We start from the raw sequence: 24,062 nt of genomic DNA on the forward strand, positions 1-24,062 counted from the left end.
TAGGCTATAATACCTCAATACACTACATTTTGAAGCATGAATTTAAATGTGAGTATCCTACTAAAATGAAACACATATTATAGACGTGCAACAGTGTATGTTGCAACCTTTAAATACACGAATATTGAATGAGCGTCAGTGCAGTTATCAAGACGAAGGAAAAGGTTAAAATGACGTATTCTTGACACGTATTCAAGTTTATCCCATATTCTTCCACACTCGAGAGCGGTTGCCTGTTACTCCACACCCGTTAGGTATTTCAATTCTCATTAATTCTCTGTTCCCTGGTGGATTTAACGGTCAACGTACTGTGTGAAGGTCAAAAATGAAGACTGTCTTTGCGAGTAGGTTTAACCTCAAATAAATAATCTATAGATTTTGTAGGAAAACGTAATATGATACATTACCATTTTTAGAAATTAACATTTGACGAACCCATAAAAAATATGATAATACAATGAAATACTATTACTTACTGTAAAAATTACCTTATTAGTATTGAGAATAAAGTCATATTTGGTACGTACATCAGATAGCATAATATTTTAAGGCATGGTATCTATTTTTAACTACTTTGACACTATAAAGGGAATAAAATATATTTGGTACCCTTAAATAGGTACTATTTTTCTGTATGCCTAGCAGTTGGCCATTCAATTACGAAAATTAATTCCGATCTTTTAATTCTAATTAAAATATGTTTATTTATATAATATATTATGTCAACATGTTTATTCTGGGAAAAGTACATTGAAAGGTATTTTACTCAAAAAAGTATTCACAATGTCAACCATTCTTACAATTACAATGTCAATTCCAGGACCTCCAACTTCACCTATCACATCTTTCCAGTTGTCATTCAATATGATAGTCATTGTTTCACCTGAAATAATAATATAACTACTTATAAATAGTCCATATTAATAATATCGTATTAGTTCTTTCAATTTGGCCACACCAAAGTTTAGATCCAGTATAGGGTGTGTGATGATATTCTCTATTCAAATCCATTCTCACCTCGTTTTACATTATGTTAATGAGAACGGAACTGGAAGTAGATATAGCGACAAGCTGGGAACATACAATAATTAAAACTCCTTGGCGACTAATATATTATATACAATTTATTAAATTTAAAAAATTGTATAAATTAGCTCTCTCCCAGAGTTGTGAAAATGTACCTGTTATTTCATTCATTATCCAGAAATTATGTTTGTTTTATTAACAACTAGCTTCCAGTCCCTGTTAATTAGGGAATCCAATCCCGAGCCAAAATTCTGATCCCGGGATTTTGGGATTACAATTTGACAATCCCGGGATCCCGGGACTGGTACCGGGATTGGCATTTTTTTCCATTGTTAATACAAAATTTTTATATTTACAAATAACATTGATAAAATCGGTCAAAAATAAATCTAGTATAATTTATACTATTTAAGACATTTATTGTTAATTTCGCATACGTTCAATCTTGGAAATACACAAGTTTAACGGAGTAAATAATATTGTAATAAAAATAATAATGTGAATTTAATAGGAGATTGCTGTTTCTGATAGTAAAGACATAATGAATGGATTAGCGAGATTTAAAATAGTAAAGCAAATAATCATGGCGTACTTATGGCCTTTCCTCTTCATAAATCTAATTAGTCAGCCAAATATGAAACTACCGTAACACGTATGAGATTATGGCGGAATTACTTTGTTAAAAGTGCGAAGCATTGTTTTTTTCCAATCTTTCCATTTTTAATAATTTATGTGAAAAAATAAAATGAATCGGCAACCTACACATGGGTATAAATCAAACTTCATTCAAACTCAGTTTATTTCTAATGTAGTTATTTTTTATTAAAGTATTTTTTCTGTTATATTTTCACTTTTATTTTATTTTCCATAAAAATTGATAAAAGAATCAATCCCGAAATCCCGGGATTATGTTTATAAATCCCGGGATTCATAGGTATCGAAAATAGCTCGGGATCCCGGGATCCCAGGATTGGATTCCCTACTGTTAATAGAGGCCGATAATGGAATTGCGTCTTTCGTCGGTCAATATTAATTTTGAAGTCGAACGTTCTGAAGATGGACTTATTATTATATAACCTGTGACAGCTCTCGTAAGACGGAGACAGACGTAAATGACTCAATTGAAGTAGAATTAACAAAACTAACTTTGTTTCAAAACCATTATATGTGGGGTTACTGGCAAAAGTCAAGTCAATAATTGAGGTATTAACACCGGATTATTTGTCTATAAATATAAATATGGATAACCGAACAATATAGAACATGACAAAACGGAAAATGACAAAACAGAACAGCCAGGGGAAAATGAAAAAATATTTTTTGTGGAATCTATTTAGGTTAGGTTAGATCATTATTTCGTTGTCCACCCAATCATTTTCAACATATTCTATTGATTAAGATGAGATATCCTAAGCTTGCCGGCAACACCGAGTTAGTCCCGTTTAATTGAGGCTTTCTAACGATTAGGAATGCAGAAATTAGGTATATAATTTGATTTATGATGGCGTATTGAAAACATGTTCTATTAAAAATCTATCAAGATAATAGAGATAGGACAATTTCAATATTAAATTTATATTTTTCCTGAAAGGTCATAGTTATATTTATCGTTGTTCTGTTTTGTCACTGTTCTGTTTTGTCATGTTCTGTTTTATCACGTTCTGTTTTGTCATGGAACCATAAAAAATATGTATGCTAGAAAAAAATCAAGGTCATCATATAGAATTTGCATATTATAAAGCACAAAGAAATTAGCATCATGCCTGATTTTATAGGGCATGTCAAACTTTTAAATTGCAATTACTCCATAACACGATTTCTAGATTATGGAGTTGTACCACGTAAACGCCAATGATTTGAGTTACTCCATCTCCACCCGTCATGTATGCAGCCGCGATTTGTGCACGGCCGCGTTCCATGACGTAATAAACGTTGTCAAAATGAAAAAAAATAGTGCCACACTCCTTTGTCCCGAAACAAAACTGCACCCAATCGATGTTAGTAGCAACCATGCACTTTGGTGCTTAAGGGCCCACATGCCCAACGAAGGTCAAAATGAAGATTTATGGTATTTTCAAAGCATTAGCCTGAACATACCTAAACGTTGTAGATAATCTCTTTATATAATTTGTAAGCCTTATTATCCTTTATATTTATTTTAAACATTTGATGACTGCATAAAGTATTTTTATTACATAAAATAGTATTCTTTTAAACCTCTCGATCTAATGTTTTAGAATATAGTCATATTTCAGTAAAAAAATCGTTTTCTTCGGTAAGGTACATGTTCAAACACGCGCTTTAACATGATCTTACTCCCTACTTTAGTTATCATTTGTCAACTTATGGCTACGGCCGTATGTTGTAGCTTAACTACTGGGAAATGCCAATAGAAATGGAATATTTCAAAAAATACTACCTTAAGGGCACACATGCTTACCTAGAGTTTCTGTTTTTTCATTTAAAGTTGAACTATGACATTGAATACTAGGTATGATTTTTAAAGTGAAAGTGATATTATGTTACATCTCTTTTACGCATGCTAATATGATTAAAAAGTTTTTCTTTCTCTTTCTGTCACATTCGAATTTGATTACCAAAGTTTAAACATTTACTATGCGTATTAGCTGACGTGCTTCGTCGTTTACAAATTATAACATGAATTTAAAAAATATATGTATTTATAATATTAAATATATTTTATAATGTACACAGATTTTTTTAACAACTATATTATATATACTTTTATTTATTTGTCGCATATTCAAAATGTTCTTGCTATATTAAAATCTTTTTTTTAGCCGGCCAAGTAAATCCGTATTTTTGGCCATAGACTAATAGAAAAAACTCTCTGCTGTCAGATTATGTTGATAGCAAATTGCAAGATACCTAACGAAGGAATTGTGTTTTATATCAGGAATAAGAAACACTATCTGTAAGTACAATATTATGTTATTTATTACTGTAGTAGTATTCTGTGTGTTTTGCATATATTATTCAAGTGTTAATTTATTGTTTTCTTAGTCTACATTAGTTGCGTGGTTAGTTTAGAGGTTATTGCGAGAATGCCTGTGATTTCATATTTATTTGTTTGATATAATCTAAGGCGTTCTAGTTGTTATTAAACATGTTACCTACCTGATTACTTTATTTTAGTTAATCAATCTTTTTTGATGCTTTGTATTATCACTAATCCGTTTTAATTACCATTCTTCAAACAGTCGCACACTATAAAAGATTAAAAATCACACTATTAACAGTTCATATGTTATGTTTTTTGCAGATGGAGAAAATGTCTACCGAGATCTTTGCTTGTCGACGGTTTCATATGAATAAGATGGAATGAAATAAATCTTTTAATTAATAATGAAATAAATCCGACTTTCGGCGTACGATCCGAACATGGCGTGATTCATATAATATTATTTATGACGTAGACCATCAAGCATATATACCCATTTTATAGATTTAATAGTACAATTACAAAAGGTAAATATAAAGTGACTAATGTTTGTAACCTATAGCTATGTCTATCTCGCATACATATTTAAAAAATAAAACAATTTTATAATTACATTTTTGCACTAAATTTATTATCGATAATGATATAAAAGTTGCTAAATTGATTCATAATATTCTAAAATATAATATAATTTTGCATATCAGTTACTTGTATCATATCAGGTATGTCATTTGGTAGAGCTTACTCTCCAAGTCTTTTCTTTTTCATCCTCAATATCACTTTGATATTAGAAACATTGTCTTTCTAACACCATTTCAAAGACTTTAAGTTTTCTAGATGCTGTATATTAATTCTTCTCTTCGGCTATATCTGCATCTTAGTTGCAGCATATGGATACAATGCGGCGCCTCCAAGAATCTCTGTCACTCTAGTTTTTTTGCATCGTTCCAGGTCATACTAGCAGCCCGTAACTCCGCCAGATATGCTATATAGATAGTATTTAGCGGCCATCCAGGACGCCGGAATCCGGTTGGCTTGAAGAACAGGCAAACCAGATTGGGATTCTCTTCAGGCACTCGCAGCACGTGGCCGGGCCAGGTACAAAGTTGCGTATTCACTCTCAACGTGATGCGAGGCTATTTGGTGCGTTCTTTTATCTCCCGTTACTTCTAAAATTACCGCACACCCAGTATCCGTCGTAAACATCTGTTCTCGAAGCTCAGTATACGGTTGCTCGGAGCCTTTGTAAGGTGCCATGACATAAAAAATAGTAAGATATTTAAAATAGCTGCTAGAATGAATACATTGTTGAAAGGAAATGAAAACTGATAATATGATATATCAATTAATTTGTCCATCTGAAGTTGTAGATATCAGTTAATAATTATGTGTTATACCAGTAATTAAATGCTGACTTCAAATGAAAATTGACTATTAAATATTGAAATAATATATTACCAGTTTTGATTTTTTTAAGTACTATACTATATCCATGGTTCATATTACAATGTCATAGTAAAACTTAGAAGAATAAAATATGTCGTAAGACGAAATCAATCTTGGGGTTTTAATATAAGTTAAATAAATAGTACACAGCTAATTTGTTATTACTTTGAATACATGCCATGTCTTTACATCAATAAAAAACAGAAAAACAATTTAATAATGTATAAATATTTATATAAGACTTAACGTCTAGTTAGACATCTAGTTAGACACGATGACCTCCATTTAATTTCCTCTTATTTTAAAATTCACCAAGATATATCCTAATAAGTAGGTAAGTATATTACATTTGTACATATAATAAGTAAATCAAGTACTTAACATAAATAATTATACTGTAAAATTAAATTACAATTGAAGCAGTATATATGGACCCCACAGAGTAATTAACAATATAATAATTTATATAATTATATCGGGTATATACTATATTGACACATTTTAATGAAGTCTATTTTTCTTGGTACCTACGTTCAATGATAAATGTTGTTTTATATTGTAACATAAACAATGGTAATATGCATTGATCTTTCTGATTTTTAAACTGTGATATCTATTTTATATATCTATTGATTTCTATGTGTATTATTGATACATTATTTATTTCAAATACAATAATTTCAAAACTAACAGTAAATAATATATAGAAAGCGTCATGTTGTTTAGTTGGAACATCTACTAGGAAATTCCATCCAATCCAAATTCAATTTTTACCAGGTGGGTACTTGTAGGTCAGTTATTTTTGGAATAAAATGAATCCCTTAAAAAATATGAAATAAGAATAGAATGATAAATATTTGTGAAAATTTACCAAATCAACATGTTTAACGTGAATATTTTCACACTAAAATGATAAATATTGTTAAGAAAATATACACAAACAGTTCATTCAGAAGTTATGACGTTTAAAAGATCCCGCGAGTTAACTCGTGCGTGGCACTGATCATGAGGTGATATCAGTTATAATCATTTATGAGGAATGGTTATAAGCCATTGGCACAACCAATTTGGTTTTTGACCTTGAGAACAAAATGTACTTTTTACACGGAACCAAAACTCACGGCTGCAGAGACGAATGCTTATACAAAATATGGCGCAGTGGAATCGCCAGCAAGATCAGGTATCATTATTTAGATGTAAGTATACATATTATTTTGAATTTCATAAAATTACACTCGTTCTGGGTGTCTCGTAACAGTAAACTATATTAGTAAATTAGATATATCTTGATGAACTATAAAATAGTGATGTAATATAGACTTGTTGAAAATATATTAAGCATAATAAAATTTAAAATAAAAATTTAGAAATTCAGCCTTTCTGGTTCTCTAATATTCATAGATCTACTGGTTCTGGGATCTACTATTTCTGGCAGTAGACAATTCATATAAAAGTGATATATCTTTTTTTCAATCTTTTCAATCCAAAATGTCTCGTCTTTTTTGATTAATTCTATTTTAACAGGAAAATTATGTCCCGTCCAAACTCCAAATAAACAGACATCTTTCTTAGTAATATGAAGCTGCCCCTGAATCTGGAAGTACCAATCGTGATTTTTATCTATTACCATATTCCTGTCTTTATCTACTTTCCAAAATTTAATTTTTTTCTGTACAATAGCTTCATCTGCACTTATTCCAGCAGCTGAGAAAGGACATTTTATTTCAATAATTGTATCATCATCGCTGATGCCATCTGGCGTTGCACCGATAAAATCATACACATCATCGATAAACAATCCACATCTCTCAATCTTAATCCGTTCTTGTACACTAAGCTGTTGTAAAGCTATTGATTCATTTTCTTTACCATATTTTACCGCTTTCACGTTGGCTAATGATTGGCTATATAATAAACGTTTTACCAAAGGCCCAAATTTTGTATTTTCTCGCCGCTTACACACCTTACCAAAAACAGAGGCAGTAAGAAGGTTTCGTCGCCTTTCTAGCCATTCTGCACATTCAGATTGTAATACGGTGCGTCTTTCTATATCCCTCCTCTCATAGTTTGTCAGTTTGAGTTTTTTCAAAAAAGTTTCTTTTAACAATTGATATTGATTTTTGTCCATATCAGGTTTTTGGCAACTCTCTCCATAATCTGGATTAGATAAAGGAACAGTATGTATTGGTTTTCGCCAAGATTTTCCTATTTTTTTTTTATTTATTTTCAACCTTCTTGATTCTAAGCGATTTATGAAGGCTTTTGGGCTATTTTTATAAACTTGTTTTTGAATTGTGCAATGTAACTTATTTGTATTAAATGCGATTACCGCCGCTGCACATCGTCCCATGTACGATTGTCTTTGAGAGTAGTTAATTCTCTTGCCGCCTACAAATTTTGCAATCATGTTATTAAAAGATTCTGAAATATTAGTAGAAAAATTATAAATTAAACTTTTTGAATTTAGCACCAAACGAGAATTATATATCATTAATTGAGAAAATAGACTGCATTCTTTTAATGCTGGTACATAATTTACATCAAGCATGTCCTCTGTATTTGGTTCATTTGTACAAAAATATGGTAGACAAGAAGTATGGTCTCCAAAAACATGGTGCGGTCCATTAAATAAATCTTTTTTCAGAGCGATAACCTTTTCTTCGAAAGTACTATCTTGTAGTTTTCTATACTTGATTGCACCTATGACGGCTTTCCGCAGACGTCTTTTTCTTGACGCAATGATTTTTCTTACATTCAAGGGATATCTTGTGTCTTTGGTTAATGCCTCTATTTTGCCACAATAATTTCTAATTAAATGGTTTTTACATTCAACTTTCTCGACAGTTACATTCGGATAAGGGTGACAATCAAGAATTTTTTTGTATGTGCTGGAATCTCCATCAGCAATCAATTTTGAATAAATCAATCCATGTGTATTAATAGATTCTTTAAAGCCTTCTAATATTGCTGTAGATTCCATTCCACCTGACGGACCGGTATAATTTAAAAAGCATTTATGTTGTTGAGCAGGGATATTTTTATTTTTAGCTTTGGCGCACAAATCGCAATATTTATTTTTCACTGACATGTACAAAATCTTTCCGGTTCTTTGACCAATGATCGTGGCAGCGCCAGATGCTGCGGAATAATTGCATCTGTATGAACGTTTCGACCAACAGCCGTCTGCAACAACTGATATCATGGGAATACCAGAAGAATCGACGTCACCATTTTCGATTGCAAGTTGTCGCTCTTCTTTCGCAGCGTTTTCCATACTCTTATTTTTGGTTTCTTCAAACCACTCGTACACCTTCTGTTGACTCTTTCTGTATGTTCTTGCTGTAATCGATGGTACGTCAATTGCTGAACACATTTCTTCCAGATTTGAAAATCCACTGCCGATACTGATTATACTGGATACAAATGCGTCACACAGATTCATTTTGTTTTTGTTCATTTCAGTGGTATATAATTTTAATTTTTTACCACAAAGTTTACATTGAATAAAAAATGTACTACTAAAGTTATCCCGATTTTCCCCAAAAATTTCTAAATGTGATAAATTACAATTAAATGGAGAATCATGGTGGCTAATTAATTGAAGTTGTTGGAAAAAATATGAAAAGTCTATAATTCTACGGCCTTCTACACGGAATTTAGGGCTTGAATCTTCAATTTCATTTTCTATAATAAATTCTTCGTGTTCGTGTTCAAATGTGGGATGAAATTCTGGTTCAGGTAGTATGCTTTGAGGATTTCCATGCTCAGGCATAGTCTTCGGCAATATATCAATACTATAATACATTCAAAAATATTAGTTTAGTAGATAGTTAACAGAAAACAAAATGTATAGCTGCTATTAATTATTGTACCAGATTATAATTTTTGTCACAGACACACTAATTTCGAATAAGACATGGCACAAACATAATATAAAAATAATATAAGTACAAATGATCATTATACTTAATTGTGTGTATTAATAAGTAATACGCAAAACTTCCTTTTGCAAGATAAATAAATATTGTGAACCAAAATTTTCTGTGAAATGTGGTTTTTTCAACTATGTATAATTATGTCAAATTATAAAATAATAATTTCAAACCTTTGTGTTTTTAATGTATTAATATTTCCATCTTTTCTCCTACGTCTTTTTTTGGAACTTCCAGCCATCGGATAGTGAGTTCGTGGCATTTTTTGTAAGTACAATCGATATAAATAATTGTGATAATATTGTTAGGTACCTATGTCAAAAACCGAGGATGAAAATTTCGCATTCCCGCTGAAATAAATGACGTTCATAGTATTGCCAGGCTAAACTTTCGAAATTAAAGTTAGTTTTTAAAAAAAAAATTACATTGGAAAATATTATGTAAGTACAGGCATCCATTATTATGTTATTTGATGAAAGTATTCTTTAAAATCATCTGTATTATTATAATCTCGCAAATTCATAATTTAGTAAAAGTTAAATTTTCTGTAATATAAACATCAGTAGGTACCTAACCTATGTTGATTCATAATTTTGGCTAAGTAAAAAATATAGATATTTTTACTTCGCGATGTGTTTGGGGTGTTCTAAATTATGTAAGTATGTTTAATAACAAATGTGAAATTCGTAAAACCTCATGTGTATTATTTATTAAATAAAAATAGTAAAACTAATAGTAGATACAAATGGTGAAAAACTTCATTCTCTTATTTACTAAAATATCAATTCAATAATATTTTAGTAGATATGGCAATACTGGACGACCCGATATATGTCACTGAAATAAAATAAAATCTATCACAATTTATAAAATACATACCTACTACAATCATAATTATTTTGAATGTAGAGGGAGATAGTTATAGAAAGGGACAGAAAACTGATTGCTATGTTGCAATATTAGGCAAAATAGATTGCAACAGTGTTAAAAATTATAATGTATGATTTAGTATGACATTACGTAGAATTGACGCAAATACAAATTTCTTCAGATTTTTTTTTGTTTTGTCCTCAAATGTCAAAATATGTTTTCCTTTTGAATAATATGTTCGAATTTGTGTTTGTTTCGCCTATTTTTGTGTTCAATTTGTAGCATTCACTTTTATAAACATATTTTTGTACAATACTTGTGTGTTGGCGTATTTTTTTGGTCATATAAAGTTAAAATAATACCAGCTAAAGATTCCATACATCATACACCAATTCGCAGGTGGGTCTGGCGGATATCAAGATGGTCGAATATTTCGTGGAAACAGTTGTTTTAAAAAGGTCTCTATTTAGTATTACAAATTTATAACTAACAAGATATTTCATCATTTATTCAATGATTAATGATAAACCTTCTGATACGTAGCTTTATATTATTTCGTATGTCTATAATTGTAGCATATTTAAATAACAAAATGTCCACTCGCTTCCATTAGATTTAGAACCAATAGAAACTGCAAATATTATAATTATACTGAATATATTTTACTACATTATGTTTTATAACATTACAACTATCTATAATAAATCGTTTGAGATAATAATTAAGGGAAAAATTTGTCATCATCACAGCCTATTAATGTCACAAAAATATGGCTTCGTTCTCAATTATCACGTTTCACGGTTTCAAAGAATATTATTTTACGTCATAAAAATACTTTATGTAGTTATCAAATGTTTTACATAAATATTTGACGATGAATAAGCTTCATAATGATATAAATAGTTTTTCTACAAATCTTACGTACTATTCAGGCTTAACCTCTGAAAATACCAGAAAATAGCTGACATGGAACACCTTCCCCCTTAATAAACCAATAATTATTATAAAACAATCATCATTACTAGGATGTTTTATTACATTTGAATGGTCAAAGACATAGCTTGTAATTAGTATCTTTAGAATTATCATTCAATGTGTATAACACATTTGAATAATTCAATTATTCAAATGTGGTAATCTTACCCATTTTTTGAATAAAAAAATGCCTAATCCGACATGTCAAATTTGGGATCACAGAAATTATAAATATATTTTTTTTATCGTAAATATTTCACTATAATAATGTCAACATAAATTTTACTCATGGTTTTACTAATCTTTCCAGTTGTCATTTAATATGATAGTTATTGTTTCACCTGAAATAATAAAACTTCTTATAAATAGTCCGAATAATATCCTAATAGTTCTTTCCATTTGGCCACACCAAAATTAAGATCCAGTATAGGGTGTGTGTTGATATTCATTATTCAAATTTTAAAATAAAACGATTTTTTGTACTTGTACGTAAAACATTAGATCGAGAAGTTTAAAATAATACTATTTCATGTAATAAAAATACTTTGTGCAGTCGTCAAATGTTTAAAATAAATATAAAGAATAATAAGGCTTCAAAATTATATAAATAGATTATCTATAACGTTTAAGGAATGTTCAGGCTAATGCTTTGTAAATACCATAAAACCTCCATTTTGACCTTCGTTGGGCATGTGGGCAGTTAAAAAAAGAGTTTAGAAATTAATTGTTCAATAGTTCATTTTGATTTAATTGAGCTTTCGACAAATGGGTCTTTTACACATTGTGAGATTACAATTAAGTTTTTGAACATATCTGAAAGATACCGAGAGATAACAATATTTAGCACCAGCTATCTCTTTTCCAAATTATTTGTCACTCATAAATGATGCACTATGCTCTGGTTTGACCCTTATAAAAAAGTAGGTATTGTGGATTGGAGAAAGTGTGCAACCAAGGCGGCTGCTAGTAAACATTAATTCTGAGTTAGACAGGAAACGTTAAAACTTTTTGAATTATATAATACCCACCGTATATACGTGGGACTTATCCACCGCGTGCAAAGCACCCATCAGTCCACAATGAGCACTCTGATGTAAAGCAAGTAGTGGGAAGATCGAGTGCGATCGATTTGAGTGAGAGAAAACGCGAAAGAGATTCCAGTTTAGTGTCCAGTAGTGGAAGATAATAATCATTGGGTAGGTTGAGAAGATAGGGAATATAAAAAATACTGTTTACAGTGAATACTTTACCAAATTGTTTACTGGACAGTCCGTCTATCTGAAAATTGGCATGTCCTACCGCCACATCCTTTTTTGTTATCTTCAATTTCATGAATTCAGTGCCTTGTTCATCTTTTGTCAATGTATAAGACATAACCAGTTTTAATCTGAATTTTTCTGCAAATAAAAATAGAACAGGAGATAAAGAACTGAATTTTATGATACACTATTGTATTGTACATTATTGTATTCGTCAGCTGAATGCAGAACTATTCTAACTCACATTTGAAATATTCTGCAGAAGAGTTTTTTGAAACAGTCTACTTCAGTTATTTATTATTTATATGGACATGTGTATGCACCATTTTTTTCATCAATAATCCTACTAAATATGATGCATCCATTTATCCATAAAGATAATAAATAATTTCAGTAAGTTGTTTCAAAAAACTCTCTCCTCAAAAATTTCAAATGTAAGTTAGAATAGTTCTGCATTCAGCTGACGAATTTATTGTCACGCCATTAATAACCGGGTGTTCAAAAATCGTGAGGGTGGTGGTAACTACAGACTAACATGTCTCAAACTTGTCATCCTTCATACTGTTTGAACCTCTTCTGAATATTAACGCTATACTTCAGCTGAGGCATGGTCTAAAAATATCGTGACTAAGCGATGCGCGGATTGTGCAAATGACGCGAGCCGAAAGAAATATAATTTGTCATGAAAATTCAACATGCGTCCATTTAATGTTATGTTTATTGTTATATAAGTAATAATAATAGTATATTTATTGACATGTTTTCTTTTTAATGTACATGCGTAACGTATTTTAGTCCTTTCTATGCCGCAATTAGTTAATTGATAGTAATTAACATAAGAATTGGTGTAATTAGGGCGTCCAAAGACGCTTTGGGCACTTAACCGGTTAGTCATCTTTACACGATTTAAGAATATATTCCTCCGACGCCATCACAAAATAAATTGACGTGCTCACACCTCGACTGTCGGTCTTCGATTGGCCACGGGCGCGAAATTTCGTTCCACCTACTGTTGAAATTTTTTTGCCGTTTCACTTATGTATGCTCTTAAACCTTGTTACAAGTAAAATACTTACATATTATATTCGATCCAGAATGAAGAAAAACTAACCATAAGTGCGAATGAGAAAGTATTCGGCACGCGTATAACCGCCGCAATATACGTTAGACTAAGACAGAAGGCATATAAATTGACTTAGTGAAGCCATAAGTGAACTCGGTAAAATATTGGTTTGATTTATATACTTAGGGCACATCTGGGAGCAGGTACATACGTATTGTTGAAATATAAAGTTACTGGTCAACATTTTTAGTTAATTTAATTAGTTGAAAAGATGGTTAAGTTAAGTGTGTTGTGTTTTAAATGTGATAGACATACTGAGAAACAAAATGACTATAAAATTTCATAAGTAAGTCAACTCATTAGCTTTGCAAAAAGAAAATGGCTTAATGTGACAGGAAAATAAAGGTCCACCCACATTGAGGTGCATAGCACGGTGCTTGTCGCCTGCTGTCACGGGCTACGGCTACGGGAAAAAAGTGTGTAAAGTCGTTGTTCTTGATGTTTAAAATCTTATCAGACTGATGCTCTCATCCCGTAGCACATTTTGAACATTTAAACGAACATTTTCAGTTGAAAAATCTGCCGTTATCATTAAAACAAGAATGAACGCACTTCACGTTGAACTTCACTGCATCTGCACCTGCATGACGTTTTGAATGTTTTTATCATATTCCGCATGCCTGCACTTTTTGAATGTCACGTCAAACTGACGTTCTTTTTTGTTTTTAGCAATTGGCACTATGTATTTTCTATAAGAATGCAGGCTGTGTTCTATTATCTATGAATGTCATGCCACATGTATTTTAAGGTACGCACACGTAGAAACTGTTAAAATTAATTGAAATTAGCATGAATAATTAATAATAATTCAAATTACTAATACATTATAGTAGGCACTCTTCATCAGTGTCATTATTCAGTGAATTTACGAGACGGTGCACGTTCAAAATATTCTCAAAATGTATTCCACGGTGAAATGTTCAACGAAGAATTCGTCATTTGATAAAATGTTATACGAACTCATGTTTCACGTACTGCGGCGCACGAATAAGTGTCCCACGATGAACTGCATACGTACAACTTACATGTAACCACATACGACACATTGGCTCTGTCGTACAGATATATTTTCGATAATATCAAAATTCTTACTTAGCTTCATGCCCATGTTGCCTTTGTCGTTGATTGGTATATTTAATAATTTCCCACTAACTTCGAATTGTCCGTACGATTGGAGGTCAGCTCCGTATATAAGTGTCACCCGTTTCTTGCGAAAATTTATCCTATAAAAACAAAAATAGCCAATATTAATAACAATAACTGTCAGATTATTATATCACAAAATTGTTTTGTTTATTAAGGGGAAGTGTCGGGCGCTTACACAAGGGGGCACATTAATCTACTCTACGTCTCATTAGTGCGTAGCATTCTTGAATATGGGTCGATTATTTGGTGTCCTTATGAGGTTTCCTATAAGCTTATTTTAGAACGCGTCCAGAAGAAATTTCTTCGATTTCTTTATTTTAAGACATTTAACTATTTTTCTTTTGATAATTCGTCAAATGATTATTTTCCGACTGCCTTTCTACAAGGCATGCTTACTTTTCACTCTCTTGAATCTCGTCGGTCTCTTCTGCTCTTGGTAGTGCGAGGGATGGTTTCCAATCCTGGTGTCCTAATGAATTTGAATTTACATGCGCCTATTCATTACCTACGTGGTCGCAGTCATGATTTATTCTGGATCGGAACCGTTTCCTCGTGTTAAGCTTATCAGGCACCAGCTATTCTGCCGTCCTAAGCGAAAGAGCGGTATCTCATTTTTTTTCGTTTTCTGGTTTTTGTTGCCTTATGAACATTCAGGGGGTGCCACATCTATTTTCCTAAGCGATGTAGCCGCATCTCATTTTTAATGGGTAAAATAAGCTAATTAAATATGGCGTATCTCAAAATCACAATGAAATCCTAAGCGCAATAGCAGTATCTCAATTTCCTAAGCGGTTTAGTGGAATCTCTGAGATACGCCCTTTTCGCTTACCATTATGACCGAAAAAGCTCACAATATTTCGCTAGCGACAATGCCATAATTGTCGGCTTGACGTTTCGGCGTGTATTATTGTAGGTTTGACAAGCGTGTTTTCATCAAAAATATATCAAGAGTGTATTCAAGAGCGATGAAAATGATGATAATGTGTCAATAAAATATAAAGGAATTAGGTAAGACATTAATATTATTCAAATACAATGCATTTAAATTTCTCGAAAAAATGCATGTGAGGTTATGTCAATCAAATTCGATCAAATCGACTTTTATATTCTTTTATACTACAATATTATCAGCGATTGTTGCGAAATTTGGTTGTTTTCAAAGTAAGTATTCTGAAATCTATATCTAAAACTGAGAAAGAATTAATAAAGAATAATTTAGCTGTTGCTGAAACGATTTTTTTTCGGTTCGATATATCTTCAAACACGCGTGTTAACATGATCTTACTCCCTACTTCATTTATCTTCAAATGTGTTAATCGTGTTGAATAATAAAATGCCTAATTCTTGTCAAATTTGGGATCACAGAGATTATAAGTAAATATTTCACTGTATAATATTAATATTAATTTCACTAATGATTTTATAAATACCTTTAAAAATTAATATATCTAGAAAATCTTAACTATATTCTAAAGATCGAGAGGTTTAAAAGAATACTATTGTATGTATTAAAAATACTTTATGTAGTCATCAATTGTTAAAAATAAATATAAAGGATAATCAGGCTTCAAAATAATATAAATAGATTATCTACAACGTTTAGGAAATGTCCAGGCTTATGCTTTGAAAATACCATAAAACCTCAATTTTGACCTACGCGACGCGGCGCACGTGGGCCGTTAAGTGCGGACTTACGTCATTTCAGAAACTGTTAAATGTTCGGAACCTGATGTTGGTGAGGCAATGCAGAACAATTTGGGTGGGTATGGTTTCAGAAATGCTTCAGGATGAAAACATATTGTGTTTTGAAGGTAACTTTGATTTGTTTTAATCGATATAATTCAATATTATGTCCGTATTTATAGTGTATCAGATAAAGGCCAAAAAATACAATATTACGAAGATCTTGGCATAAAAACATCAAATGTCCACTTTTTTCCATTTTCATTTTATTGCATTTCTATATTCCCTGTGTATGATTACATACAACTGTGCAAAGATACATTTAAAAAAAAAATCATAAGTCCCTCAAATCTGCTCTCAAAAATATGCCACTTTTCTAAAAACCGCAATAGTCCAGGCATTTTTGTGTGAAAACAGCAAAGGTCCAGTAGTTCTAAACTTTTATCACCAGGCGGCGTTAGTAATGTTAGTATACATTCCATACAATTTAGTGTCTGAGCTGTCAAATTATCCTTGATTCGTTTAATTATTGCTTTTTATAACGTTTTCTAATGATTGTTTTTATATTTTATCATGAATATTACTAGCATAGACATCTGAAACGTTTCAAAAGAGAAAAATTAACAAAACTATGCAACGTTTTTACCAAATAACGGTGACTCTCATTATTGTTCAGTTGGATGCAATAAGGAAAATTCTGGGCCCTTCATTATAAAATCTAAAGAGACCGGAGAAAAAGATTTTTTTAATATGAAATATAGGTTAAAACTTTGACATTTTTCTGTAAAAATTTGTAGGCTAGTTATAATGTACAAAATAGACCAGGCTAGTAAGGGAGAAGTGCTTTGCGAACATTTCAGTTTCTCTCTAGGCTGTGGGATAGATTCAATGTAGTAAATAAAAATCAAATGCAAGTCACGATTGCATTTAAAACAACATATGGTGGATTAGATCCATTGAAAGGAGCTAAATAAAAAATATTTTAAAATTAGCTAAATATTTACAAAACCCAATAAATGTATCGTTTAATTTGCTGATAGTGAAGGTGTCAGACGAGGCTCATCGGTTTTCTTTTTTCGTGTTAACTATCAATTCATGGTAGAAATCCATTGTGTTAATGATTTAATTTAATAAAACACATTTTTTAGTACTTATTCCACTTTTAATAAATAAATCTGGATAGGTTTCGTCCACCTTATAGGGACATTTTCAACTGTTGAAAACAGTTGGTAGAAAAACAGAGGCGGACGAAACCGGTCCAGATTTATTTATTAAAAGTGGAATAAGTAGATACTAAAAAATGTGTTTTATTAAATTAAATCAACAATAATAATATGAAGCTAATCAGTATTAACCCGCAGATGATTAAAACATTTTTTTCAAATATTTAATTCTTGATTTTTTAGAAACATTGAAGTCGTTTGTTAATAGGTATATAAAATATAAATGTGTATAATTTGAAATCCTCTTTCCTGCCCTTATCCTTAGCGATAGGTAGGGGGGGGGCAAAGATCTTAGCCTGGGGCCCCGCTTTATAATGTGGGGTCCATGAGCGTGAATATGGTGATGAGGAAACATGGATAGAAAACATCCACCCAACCAAGAGACTCTCTTTCAATATACTAGAAGTGAAAATGAAAGTTGAGGCTAGAATGCGGCGATTGAACTGTATTGAAAAAACAGAAATCATCCCTTAGTAGTTTAGGGCAGCGGTACGAGTTTTCAGCAAATATGGTGTTGTCAATTGGTGAATTATTGTTGACCTTACACGGAAGCATATTAAAAAACCTTGTTTTAAGATAATGACGCTTGAAAAAATAAAATACGAAAGCCTTATTTTTTGAGGAAAATTTGTTTTTTTTTAACATAATATAATTAAGTTATGCAAAGGAATCAACCCTGACATTCCCGTGTAGAATAAAAATAACGATTATTACTAAAACGGGTTATTTGATTTTATGACGCAATCAAAAACATTTTGACATTTTGTTTTACTAAATTATATGGAATGAGAAACTCGACATCAAATTACATCATTAATATAAATAAATCTTTGAAATTTTTAATTGCTTCGTATCGACTTGAAAACTAGGACAGGCCTCAAAAATGCGGTAACCGTGAGCGTCAGTGCACCCTCGGAGGTTATAATGATATGCCCTCACCAGTGTTGATAACTTTCGTTGACAACAATATGTTGAACATGATTAGAAAATACGTATTTTGAACCAAATTTTCTTTACATAATATTCTTTCTTTAAATCTTGTAAATTCGAATAAAAGTTCATATCCTCTTCAAATTCATTTTTATATATTGCGTAATAAAATTTTATAAAAAAAATGTGTCTGCCATGTGCCTGCGGCGCAATTGTTTTAAAACGTTCTATGTATTAAATTTGAATTTGTTTGTGCATCTATATTGCATCTATAGTTATTTATATTCCGCCATCCATGAGGAATTTTTAAAGATATTGAAAACCACAATAAAACTGTCGCTGATAAATATATTCTTAAGGCTAATAACTAAATTATAGTTATTTTACATTGAAGCTTCATTTTTTGTAAAATATATATTTGCCATACAAACATCCTTGCAATCAGGGGCACAATATATGCATTTTAAACGAAGTGAGAAAAAGTTTACATAATCATGTAATTTTCATGACTATATTAACATCCACTATATGAATATACATTAGCGCAATCACATCTGAAGTCAACTTCTTACGTGGGCGAAGTCGATGCAAACGCGATGCGACGCGGCGCGGCACGTAAACATCAAACACCAGTGGGTCTATTCTATAATTATCGACCGCTAAAGTGATAAATATTATCAAACTTATGGTAGGTTTGTATCAAAGTATTAGCACTTATTGTAACAATTACAATAACTTGGTTGTAATTGTTGCAACAAGTGCTGCTCGCTGCTGTTAAAATATGACACATGAAAAAATAATATATAATATATAATACATTTATGGCACTCGGAAAGATCGAAATTCATGTGTCTGAACACATGATGTCTATGAATAGGTACGTTTTCGAGAGATATTATAATTATTATATTATTCAGATACTAAGTCAATCAAATGAGTGTCAACATAACCGGATTACACTATATACAAACACGCGATAGGTGGCCCCCGTCGTCAATTGCGAAAAGCTCAGACTAATGACTTCTGATTCGGGCCTCTAGTTTTGATTACCGGTGAGGTCACAATATATCTTTGTAATTTTATCAAAGCTTTGTTTCTGTAATTATTTCACAGCTACTACTATACTACTGTTTTAATACTTGTGTTTATTTTATTATTGAGCTACGAAGTCTCATCTGAGAGTTATTTAGCTTTACATATACACACATTTGCGAATATATAGTATTATTATTTATAATGGCTAGGTGTAGGCGGCTCTCGTGGTGCACTGCGTAAGGTGCTGGCCTTTCACCAGAGAGTCACGGGCTCGATTCTCGGCAAGGACACAATATTTTGGTGTTTTTCACAAAGCTTGGTGTTTGTGATTGTTCAAAATTACTAACAACCACCTTGTACGAAAAAGCAAGGACATGGTTATTACTAATTCTAAAAAAATGGCTAGATACATAAAATTTAGCTTTAATCATGTCTTGATTTTATATAGGAAAAAGGGCGTAACCTCAGTTTTTTTCAAAATAGGTTTTATTATATAATAACGTTGTACACGTTGTGTCCAAAGGATGTAAGCTGTAAACGTCAATTTATTATCTAAATTTAGCCGGCAATTTAAAAAAAGGAAACGACGTGGGAAAAACAGCTTAACCATCATATTTGTTGATTTTTCTCTAATTTACTGATACATTAATATCACATTAGAAAAATAAAAATTAAATTATTAATTATTATGCACTTAGAGGTTATGTCTAATTTGTATTTTAACTTTGACCGAAAACCATAACAAAAAAGTTTTTGTGCCTCCTGTAAAATTTGATTTGTGTGGATTATGCCCTTTTTGAGTCGAGTGGTATCACAGTATAAAGGTTTCACTCTCTCAGAAATATTTTCATACACAGAAATGCTTTCATATTTGGCTGAGCTTAAAATATCACAAGATTTACTACACTATTGTTATTAAGACACATGACATATTGTAGTATAACAATGGAAAACATATAATATAACCTATTGTACTATTCCATTTGAGTCATTTTTTGTGACCCGGGTTTTACCTATTAATATTATAAATAAACGAAAATATTACCAGTAAGTAATTACTCACTTAATATCGTCTATCGTCCCTGATGATAGTCCAGTCAATACTGCGTTTTTTGTTTTCATACGGAAGGCACTTCCCGCCGAAAAATCCGTGGGTTCGATTGGAATTGGATCCATCACTGGAATGTCAAGCTCGGGGATCCCTTTCATGATTTCTGGCCGAAATTTTCGGCTCTCTTTAAGCAAGCATGCATTTACATTGGGATCTGACTGCCTGCACGGTGTGATGGACGATGCTGTAAAGAGGTAAAGTTTTCACATGAACTTATTAATTTTTTGAAAGAGGGGTATAATAAATCAACAATTCTGCCCAATTCACTATTTACGTCACTTTAATAAAAAATTTTAGGATAATAAACCTCAAAAATACATTCAAAATAAGCTCATTGGAAGATACGATTTTTAAACGTATAAAAAAACACCAATAATTAATAAACCTGTATTACTGCACAAACTAAATACCATGAAAATTAATCGAAAGAGAATCTTTAAATATTCAGAATGAATACATAAATTAATTCTTAGGTCAAGATTTTGATAATGAGAGTAAAAGTAAAAATGTTAGTACTCATGACGTGCTCGTCAAAATCAGTCCTGATGCATTAATTATTGACCTTTTTGGGAAGAAAAATACAATATTTCCCGTCACTGTATGGGCCTTGCGCACATATGTATTTGCCTGACAGTGGCATTCAGGGAAAAGAGTTTCAAGCCGTTTTTCTGATGTACCTACATTGAAGTTAATGACAGAACCAAACCACATTACACTCGCTCTTAGTCGGGCGTATCACGGAGCCCTACGTTTGAGTGTGAAGCATATTTAATAAGAAGAAATGTCTCAAAAGTAAGTACCGAAGACTGACATCGCCATGCACTCAATGTGTTTTAAAAGTGCCTATGTGAGAAAACACACACACACAGAAGCAAAAATTAATTTTCTACATGTAAAAAAATTGGCATTTATTACGACCTGGTTGGACCGACTTGATCAGCTCCTCCCTTTACGCAGGTACACATTCAGGAAATATAGGTCATAGAGGATGTGGTTTTCATCCTATACCTATTTTTCCAACATACAGTAACGAATATCGGCTGCTTAATTGCAAACCGGCTAATTGCATTTGGGAAAATAATTGTTCAAGAAAGAGAAAAAAACCTAATAATTTAACTAACGGGCGGAATTTAACAATTCCAAAAATACACTTTTTACGGATTTTTTTTACAAATAAACTGCACCATGAATTAAATTAATACACTATTTTAGTTTCCTTTTTATGTATATATAAAGAGCAGAGTTGTTTCATTTATGATACTTATTGAAAATTTGGCACATGCAGTTGGCTGTTTTGTGTAAAGAACCATAACGCATTTATTTATAGGTTTAGGAATTTTAAATTTTGTGTGACCATAGAAAACATGATTTATAACAAAATACCATCAAAATATTATTTTTGGTCAAAAGTGCAGTTAGCTGGGGTGCAGATTAATCTGTCGATATGGTGCAAAAAGAATAAATTTGATACATCTAATATTAAGTACGGTGCTGTAATAATAAATATATACTTACGTAGTGCAGAATAAGTGTTTGAACTGTGTATAAATGTCAGAAATAATAAAAGAGAGAATTTCAACGCGTGCACTTTTTCCATCATTTTAAAAAAGTAATCCTTGGCAACACAATAAATCAGCTGTTATATGTTAAATAATATGCAAAACGTGTTGCCACTAGGTCGGCTTGTTTGTATTCTAGCGGACTCTGCTTTAGTGATTGCTGACAAAAATTATGACAACTGAATGAAATCGAATCTGTTAAAAACTTATAAACAACTTAATTTTAACCCTCACTGTGCAAAGTTTATACAGTAGTGCACTAATTATGTTTTTCTATTATAGTATTAACTGTTAATTCTTGAAATCCTAATAACTTCTCATTATTGAAATAATAATACCCCCTTTAATGTTGTTTGATAAGCTAAATAAATTTAATTGATTTATTTCTATTAGTCGTAATATCTTCAATACATATGTTTTCCTTTTAAAATTTGTTAGTATACATATTATTTGTATTATTGTATATTCTTTACCAGTTGACAATTTAGAGCAGTCTTTCTCAAAATGGGCGATACCGCCCCCTTGTGGGCACTGGAGGCTTTCAGTGGGGCAGTAGAAGGCTCAAAGAAAATTAAGGGGCGTTAAATAAACCTAGAGGGACGACGGAATTATGGTCGGTTGTTCAACGATTTTTGATTCCAATCGTCGTATTTGTGTGAACTTTGATTTAGTGCTGTAGCAACGTTGCTAACTAAAAAGAGAAATCGGCTGAAAGTTACTAAACGCGGTGACTTACGGCTGTTTTTAAGTGAATTCGAGCCTGATATTAACAAACTCGTCGAAATGCATCAGATTCATCCTTCACATTAGATAGGTTTTAGATTCTATCAAAGCCTTCTTTTAATGTTAATAAAAATACTTCTAAATATGATTAAGTATGAGTTTTATTTCCTCTCATTGAAACATTCGTTGATCTCAGAAATAGGGTATGTGTCACACCCTATCCATCATATCCATATAATAATGCATGTTTAAAAAATATATTTGCAATAATTGTTTTTAAGATACGCAACAGATGGTAATGTAAAAAGGTAAGTTAAAAAATATGGGGGGCACTAGACTTTTTTTAAATCTCAAAGTGGGCGGTGGTCGAAATAAGTTTGAGAACCTGTGATTTAGAGTAATGTGCTGTGCCAGTTGTGACGACCAGAGAAACGTCGAGGAAAGAATGTAGAATGAAATTGAGATTGAGAACAGTTTGATCCATATGCGGGTTTCTCTACTCACCATTTTAATTTATATGACTATCCAGTCAGCGCCTTTTGATACGTATATACGTCGGTATAACACTTGACTGTGCGATCGACAATGGTTGGTATTATGTTATATGCACCATTCCACCATTGCGATCTGACCGCTTTATCTTTTTCCATCACGATTTATAATGAAAAATGTCAAGTGCGTTACTTTTAAGTTTTATTTTATTTTATTCAATTTTTTTTTTTTAGATTGTTACCAATCAGGCCTCGGAATGGACCGGAGGGCCCCGGAGCGCCGTGAAAATAAATTATCGCTCAGTCTCGAGGAAAAAATAATTTGGCTGCCTGAGCTACATAGGCCATGTAACAAAAAACTCACATATTTTTATATTTTTAATTGTATGTTTATATTTTTGGGAAAATATCGTGCACTCCGGTTCGTTTCTATTTCAAGCGCTGGTACCAATAATGTAGTTTATAAGTTGTGCAAGTTTCATTAGTATTAACACTGGTAGGTTTTGATTTATAGTAAAATAAATACGCAAACAGACATAGATAATAAAAATATATATTTTAAATAAAG

General features: G+C 31.7%; 1 protein-coding gene and 1 long non-coding RNA gene across 2 annotated transcripts; one reads left to right on the forward strand and one right to left on the reverse strand.

Annotated features, from left to right (window-relative positions):
• Positions 1-682: 682 nt before the first annotated feature.
• On the reverse strand, positions 683-22,461 carry LOC147075750 (circadian clock-controlled protein daywake-like). Its single transcript, XM_085942067.1, has 5 exons — positions 22,237-22,461; positions 20,674-20,905; positions 14,686-14,816; positions 12,462-12,608; positions 683-883 (listed from the first exon to the last, which is right to left on the reverse strand). Exons 1-5 carry the CDS (start codon positions 22,319-22,321, stop codon positions 732-734), a joined length of 747 nt encoding a protein of 248 aa, XP_085798193.1. The 5' UTR covers positions 22,322-22,461; the 3' UTR covers positions 683-731.
• On the forward strand, positions 3,897-5,438 carry LOC147075751 (uncharacterized). Its single transcript, XR_015069994.1, has 3 exons — positions 3,897-3,961; positions 4,310-4,515; positions 4,940-5,438. It is a non-coding gene; the product is annotated as an uncharacterized LOC147075751 (long non-coding RNA).
• Positions 22,462-24,062: the final 1,601 nt, after the last annotated feature.

The sequence above is a fragment of the Rhyacophila brunnea genome, unplaced genomic scaffold (assembly GCF_057557595.1).
Source record: "Rhyacophila brunnea isolate RB1 unplaced genomic scaffold, BYU_Rbru_1.0 scaffold_14, whole genome shotgun sequence".
Taxonomy (NCBI): domain Eukaryota; kingdom Metazoa; phylum Arthropoda; class Insecta; order Trichoptera; family Rhyacophilidae; genus Rhyacophila; species Rhyacophila brunnea.

Coding starts and splice junctions, on each gene's coding strand:
- LOC147075750 (XM_085942067.1), bottom strand. CDS start 22,321: ATGATGGAAAAAGTGCACGCGTTGAAATTCTCTCTTTTATTATTTCTG. Junction 12,609..14,685: donor CAACATGGGCATGAAGCTAA/GTAAGAATTTTG, acceptor TTTTATTTGCAG/AAAAATTCAGATTAAAACTG. Junction 884..12,461: donor ACTGTCCAGTAAACAATTTG/GTAAAGTATTCA, acceptor TTATTATTTCAG/GTGAAACAATGACTATCATA.